Source organism: Triticum aestivum, chromosome 3B (assembly GCF_018294505.1).
Source record: "Triticum aestivum cultivar Chinese Spring chromosome 3B, IWGSC CS RefSeq v2.1, whole genome shotgun sequence".
NCBI lineage: Eukaryota > Viridiplantae > Streptophyta > Magnoliopsida > Poales > Poaceae > Triticum > Triticum aestivum.
Window position 1 is genome coordinate 453,614,864 of NC_057801.1, and position 7,258 is coordinate 453,622,121.

Consider the following 7,258-nt stretch of genomic DNA (forward strand, 5'->3'; position numbering starts at 1 on the left):
ATCGGAACTTACCTGCCTTCTTGTTGAGCGCTGCTATGCGTACGATCAAATTTTATACGATTTTGCGTACGAGCAGACTGTTCTGGTGTAGTGGGCCCAAACGTTGGGAACGGGCCTGTGTCTTGTCATATAAAATCGTATGGGAAAAAATCATACGCAAGGCAGTTTCGCTTCTAGTTTCACCCCGGTCCCTTGAAATGCGAGGACCCGCCATAATCTGGTGACAATGACACATGCACATTATTCACTTCTTGCAGGCGTTGTTGTTTGAAATGCATTTCTCAGAGTGTGTTGATGTTTGATGTTGCATGTTGTAGTTCAATCAAAGAGTTTTAGAGGTCGTGTTTTATTCTATCTTCTGTGTGCGTTTCAGTGTTGACCGTGTGCATTGTAATCATGCTTGAGGCTGCGTGTGCACTCATGATGTTTATATTCTCCTTTACAGCATTATGAGTTGCGAACCAACCTGTGGTTGAGATGGTTAGGTGGACAGTAGTATCCCCAACCCATCAGGGTTCAAATCCTGGTGCTCGCATTATTCCTGGATTTATTTCAGGATTTTCGGCGATGCGCTTTCAGTGGGAGAAGACGTTCCCGTCGACGACGAGGCGCCTATGGTGACTTCATAAATCTCAAGATGATATGCCGGCTTAGTCTCTCGGATGTGCTCATAGGGGTAGGGTGTGCGTGTGTGCGTTCATAAGGATGAGTGTATACGCGTGTATATAAGCGCTTGTGCCTGTACTGATGCTCAAAAAAAATATTATGAGTTAATAAAAAATGTCTTTTATCAGAAAAACATGGTACATACATATTAGAATTCGCTATTCTTTTCCTCAAAAGAAAATATGATTCTTATTACGGAACAACAGATCATTAAACAAAAATTTGAGAGTACGTTAAGACGTCAAGTTACGTATACGTGTATATAATGAACAATGTAACAAATATTGGTCCCTACGCTTCATCACCTGTGCAGCTACTCAACACTCTTATTGTCCAGTAGTACTGTTTCGAAACAGCTTCGTGCGCCCTGCCAGTGCCATTTTATCTGCCTGCCATCCTCTCAGTACGTGTTTCCTGGCCTCTAACCTAGTAGTAGAGTATATATCAGTCAACGAATAGAACTGCTTTGTTTTAGTTGGCTTTGCAATTCTTGGTCAGGGACCAAAGCCCGTCCCTCCCGTGTGCACCTCGAAGTTAGGCATCAAATGAGCAGAAGCAGCGGCAGCCGCGGCCGCCGCCCTGTTGTTAGGAGGAGCCGCCTGGCTGCTGTACCCGATTAGTGCAGCAGCAGTTGGGCTGTAGAAATCTACCATTCCTGCAGCTTCCTTCAGCATATTGTTGTTGTGGCCATCCTCGTGGTGATGACGGTGATGATCGCTAGTTGCACCTGCACCGCCGCCCGTGATGATATTGCCCGCCGTGATGGCGGCGTCCCTGACAGCGGCAGCCGTCGAGCCGCCGCACTGCCGTGGCTGCGTCTGATAGAACACCTTGGAGACGACGAGCTCGCCATCCTTCTCCTCCTCATCGGAGCCTAGGTGGTATTGATGCATCACCCAGTTGGTCTTCTCCGGCTTGCGCTGCTTGCCGTAGTTGGTATAGAGGACGAGGATCTTTTTGTACCCCTTGAGCTTGCCCTCGGTGAATACGGGGCGGGTCTTGCCCGTTTTGTGCCACCTCGTCTCGCCGCCCTGCTCGTCGGTGTGCACCTTGCGCCGCTTCCTAGTCCCCGTCGTATACGCCTTTGATGGACGGTGGAAGAAGTGGCGGATCAGGCCGTCCTTGCCAACTCCTGAAACGAACAAAGTGAATAAACGTGTTGCAAACGGGCTACAAGCGTAAATTCAAGAAGGTGTCTAGCTCTCATCGTAGATGAGAAATAACCAAGTATCATCTAATTCCTACACTATTTGATTTCATCCGGAGAATTGTATGGATTTTTTTCTTTTCTTTTCTTATTTGATTAATTAAGTGGTGTAGGAGTTAGATATGAGAGCTTTGTTAATTTTCATCTAGATGAGATTTAGCAAACTCGTAAACTCAATCCATTGTATATAAGAAACATGCATGTGTATAACTCGCGGTACCTTTTATAGTACAAAACAAAACACTACCGTAACTTTATTTTGTAGGAACAAAACACTAAGTTTGTTGATCAAATGAAAACATTTCACCGAAGAATCTGAAATTAATAGGAGCATAGAAAAAGAAAGATACTTTGAGACGCGCGCCGTAGGGTCAAGAACGAAATGACTTTGTAGTTTATGCCCATGCACGGGGCATTGTATAATGTGCACTCACATTTGTGGTGCTATCAGTGCACTGGATAGCGTAGCACATAAATGTTTGTAAAAACTAAAAACCATCTAGCAGATTGACACAACATCGATGTATGTTGTCACAAAATTTCATATCTAATTTGAGACATTGCTCGAGATACAAAAATGATAAATTTGGCATCAATTCTGTAATGGGCCAAATCTAAAGCCTAACTTATATCATGTAATATTCAGTGTCAATTTTGACTTTTTTTCGAGCAATGTTGTAAATTTTGATTTGATTTTTTCAAAACATACATTGATGTTGTGTGAATATGCTTTTTTATCTTTTATACATTTTGAAATATACTACGGGAGTTTAGTGCATCACAAACACCTGTGCACCAGATATTCTCCCTGCATACACAAAGTAACCATGCATATGGCATTAATCCCAAGCAAATAGGCCCAAATGTGTTTCTTCCGCAGACTCAAGCGAATATTCTTTTTCCAGTTCTATCAAGTGTTTCCGTTTAAAAAAATCTGAAGTGTGCAACCTTAGTCCAGAAATGTGCAGCTTACAGGTGTAGGTTTCTAAATTTGAATTTGCAAACAAGCTTTAAAATGGGTAGCTACCTAACCGATCAATATATAACAAGTGTTCAAGTTCTCCAACAAATAAGAATCCACTCAATTCGACTAATTTCTCCCTATACAATGTTTAATTAAGTGTACTTGTCAGAGAGATAAAAATACACTTGATGCTAAAAAGGAAAAACTATTTTTACAACCTAAACAAAATTCTAATGTTTGGAAAGATAGAAGCTAGTTCAACTAAAGAGCTCAACAGTGTTTGCATTTCGCCAGATCGGTATGCAACCAAAGAGAGTAAAGTGAATTCGATGATTTTTCATAATATATTTACTTCACAAGCTATAAATAACGCAGTCAATTTCTGAGCCGTTAGGCGTGCGGGAGATCTGTGCAGAATTGCTTGTTTTGAGAATTAGGAACAAGAAATCATCGTCCGCCAGAGTTAGAACCCACAACCTTAGTTAGCATTCCTTGTCCAGGGCACTCTTAGCAGACTAGTTTCTTGCGAGTAAATGTAGCTTAGTCTTTTGTATTTGTATTTGTATTTGTAAGGGTTTTTATTGTTATTTTTGTTAACAACTTTTTGAATCTTTCTATTTTGTTTTGATTCTGTTTATTATACTTTTTAAAGTTATGCAATTTCATGCTTATTTGTGTGCAAGTGAACATCTTTTGCATGCAGTTACACTTTTTGGGTTTGCAGTTTTGCATTTTTGGTTTTGTGTGGAACCAAAATTTAAACAAACTTGCCTGTGTAATTTTGTGTTCAGAAGTGCAAATAATATCATACATTAATTGATGATTTTAGTTCATTAATCAGGGGGTTAGTAAGCATGAACATGAATGAAAGAAAAGAAGAAGGAAAGAGGGGAGCAGAATCAAATGTGATTTAACAAAGAAAAAGGCAACCATGATATAGACAATCGCTAAAGGAAGACACACACGAGCTTCTTTCCTTGTGAATTGCTTTTCAAACCTGCTAAATTTGCCCTATGTGGTGTAAGCCTACACTTAGGAGTAGCAAGAATAACTGATAATCAAGAGTTCCAAGTTTCTTGAGATAGATTCCATACACATATAACTAGTTTCATCGGCACCTCCCATAGGAAATAAAATATACTTTTCTATATGCAATTTGGACTAGCTAGATTCAAACTAAATTCATACTAAAAACATTTTCTTGGTAAAAAATATGATAAATTTTGCTCTAATAATTTAGGTTGGGGTCTGAAATACTCATGTGCCCCAAAATTTAAACCTTGGACCCCCCCCCCCCCCCCCAACACTATATAGTTCTATTACCCAAAAAAGTGTGTTAATTGGTTAAAATGTAGTGTTTGAAACTAAATAGTTTTTAAAAACATGTGGTAAAAGTAAATACTCTTGTGAATGTTTTCATTAACAACTTATAACTAAACAAGTGCACAACAAGGTATTAAATGTATCTATATTTTATTACTAATTCATACATCTTATTAGTTACTACCAACTTATATTTCAACCTCCTTTTCTATACATTTTTTACTAATTCCTACAGAAAAACTAAGTAGGGCATTAATGCTTGGCTTATATTCTGATAAATTAATGATATGTCATTCATCACTCTTTCCATCACAAAATGAAAATAATAGGAGAGGATTGACGTGTGTGCCTGATCTATTGTATATTCTTGTTTGTACCTGCCATGATCAAAATAAGACCTTAAATTTTGGGGTAAAGATAATGCATTCCCGTGAACAAAATGTTTCCACATATATATGTTGGCAAAATAATTAAACAATGACCAGCTAGCGTACACACAAATATAAGCATGGAGTGCGGAAGCACGTAACTTTGAGATAAAACAATGCTTCTTAATCTAAAAAATAATGATAATTAAGTAAAAAAAACATCCATATCACAGGTCCTTTTGAATTAAGTTGATATTTCCTTGCTTTAGTCTGATGTTGCGTGCATCCTGCATGACGTAGACATTTGATGGCACCCAATGTGGAATTAATATACTTATGCCATATGTAGGAGAAGCGATTACTTGAAAGGCAACCTTCATGGAGTTATACGTATCGTGCACCAGTGCAAATGCATATGGGCTACGCAGATGCACACCTATATATATTAAACAAAGAAACACAAAACAAATACGCAACACATATGCTTATGCAATTTTCTTTTTGTTCTAGATAGAGTATTGATCAAGCAAGGGCAAGGAAACCAAACTGAAAACGACTTAAACCCAAATCTTGTATCAAAACAAAGAGTTTTAGACGCAGAATCAATCCATATCTAACAAGAGTTTGTGGGCAGTGTCCCATGACGGATCAACAATCACTCTCTCTCGCCCCCGACTTGTCCTAATCCGAAATCCTTTCCTTTTTGAAATCCGGCGCTTTCCCTACCCGTTTGATGTAACGCAAGCTAGCCCCTAGAGCGCGCGCAACTAATAACATGTACAGTACTACGTACGTAACCACGCAGAGACTCACATGGCGGTCGGTCAGATGTTAAACGTGTATGTTGGCGATTGTAGTATTGTAGGACGACGTACGTGTGTGCGAGTGTAACAATACCTGGAAGCCTCTCGGGATGGGTGTAGCAAATGCCGTTCTCTCCCTCGATCGCCGGGATGAACTCGTGGATGAGCGGGTGGAGCTTGCGCGTGTCCAGCCTCGCCTTCCCCTCCAGGTGCTCCAGCAGCTCCTGGTCCGTCGGGTCGAACTTGACGCCGGCCGGCAGCCCAGGCAGATCCTGTATCGTCGCCGCCGCCTGCAACTGATCCATCCATGGAAATGATTGAATAACTGATCATCATATAGTCCTGCTGCGATCTCACTCAGGCTCGGAGAAACAGCAAAGAAAGCTGGCGTGCAGGAGCTGGTACGTACCTGTTCATACTGCGCGTGGTGGCCGCAGGCGGGGCACGTCCTGACGAGGCTGACGTGGGAGGAGGCCTGCTGCTGGTGGTGCTGCTGCTTCTTGGCTGCCGCCGCCGCGACGGCCGCGGCGGAGGCCAGGTTGTTCTCCACGGCGCGCACGTCGTTGAAGCTATTGCACCATGTCATGGCCGGCCGACACGGCACTCCCGCGCCCCACCACCACGTACTTAATGATGATGGATGGAGAGGATATGGAAAGCCTCTTGGTGTCCGCAGCTCCGCTTTGCTAGCCCGTCCCCATATGTGGCAGGATCAAGGCCGGCCCTGCCGGCTGGGAGGGAATGAGTGACAGGGTAAAAAGAGGAGAGGAGATCGAGGGAGATCGGGGCTGGTGGCTGGCTAAAGAGGGCGGGCGAGGAACAAAGCGGCCTGAGAAGAGAACAAAGAGAAAAAGAGGTTAGAGAGGAAGCTTGTCCCTGTTAAAAGCTAGCTACCATTGCCTGCGCTTGTTGCTGCTGGCTGGGTTTCTCTCTCTATCTGGTACAGAGGAATAGAATTCTCACCAACTTTTGGGTTGTTGCTTGCCAAGAAGATCGATCGCCACGAGCGAGCTAGTTGTACTACCAAGTAGAGATGGATTGATGCATGGCTCGATTGATTGATGACGAGAGGCCTGGCACAAAGGAGAAATTAATAAAGAGATCGGAATTCGCGCAAGCAAGATCGGACCGGACAAGATCGCTGCTGCTGCCTACCCCGATCGATAGATGGAACTGCTAGCAGCAGCACCACCAGCTTATGGGTTTGTACGTGTCAATGTGTTGAGAGAGAGAGAGAGAGAGAGAGAGAGAGAGAGAGAGAGGGGAATATGATAAGAGAAGAAACTAGAGGGGATCCGGGCGAATGATGGGCGGTTGCTTGGCCCTCAAGTCTGGGCAAGCAAGCCGTATACGTGAGCCGGAAACCAGGCGCGGAGCCGGATTCTCTGCGCGCGACCGCGGAACGGGCCGGGCCCCGCTAGCTAGCTATCGCACGCGAGTTGCTGCGTACACATCCACGCATCCATCTGATGTGTACGTCAAGTCCATCCATCGAGTAGTTGTTGACGTGTGTGTGTGGTTGGTATTTACACGTCTCAAAAGCAAAAGACTAGCCGCACACACAGCATATATGCAGCCACAATTAACTAGCTAGCCCAGCATGATCATCGCCAAGGCTTACGTTCCAAGAAAAGCTCGTCATGCTGCATCTGGAGTATCTGCCACGAGCCCACGACCGACCGACCGATCGATCGACCAGCCGGCGGCCGTATTACATTACACCAAACACATGGACGACGGCCCGTCGAAAACAGCACGTGAACCGACCGACCGACTACCACCGATCGAGAGATGTACTTTGGTCTAGCCACTATATATATTTTCTTATACCGGCCGGCCGCTGGCCAGGAAGACCACTGTTCATCGTCGTTGCGACGGAAAAAGGTAAAACCAGCTGCTGCGGGCCGGGCAGTACTACAATTGACGT

At 43.6% G+C, this 7,258-nt stretch overlaps 1 protein-coding gene across 2 annotated transcripts; it reads right to left on the bottom strand.

Annotated features, from left to right (window-relative positions):
- Window positions 1–812: 812 nt before the first annotated feature.
- Window positions 813–6,720, bottom strand: LOC123070320 (NAC domain-containing protein 73). 2 transcript variants are annotated; one of them, XM_044493462.1, is made up of 5 exons: window positions 6,487–6,720; window positions 6,295–6,404; window positions 5,741–6,160; window positions 5,426–5,627; window positions 813–1,798 (listed from the first exon to the last, which is right to left on the bottom strand). In XM_044493462.1, the coding sequence occupies exons 3-5, from the start codon at window positions 5,915–5,917 to the stop codon at window positions 1,161–1,163; spliced, it is 1,017 nt and encodes a 338-aa protein (XP_044349397.1). In that variant the 5' UTR covers window positions 5,918–6,160; window positions 6,295–6,404; window positions 6,487–6,720; the 3' UTR covers window positions 813–1,160. The 2 variants fall into 2 exon arrangements, with proteins under 2 accessions (XP_044349397.1, XP_044349398.1); XM_044493463.1 differs by having other exon boundaries at window positions 6,295–6,566.
- Between the last annotated feature and the right edge of the window lie 538 nt (window positions 6,721–7,258).

Bases quoted from the DNA above. Each gene is read 5' to 3' on its own strand.
- LOC123070320 (XM_044493462.1), bottom strand. From the start codon at position 5,917: ATGACATGGTGCAATAGCTTCAACGACGTGCGCGCCGTGGAGAACAAC. The intron at 5,628-5,740 runs GTACGTACCAGC...TGGATGGATCAG, and splicing joins ACCACGCGCAGTATGAACAG to TTGCAGGCGGCGGCGACGAT. The intron at 1,799-5,425 runs GTATTGTTACAC...TGTTCGTTTCAG, and splicing joins CCATCCCGAGAGGCTTCCAG to GAGTTGGCAAGGACGGCCTG.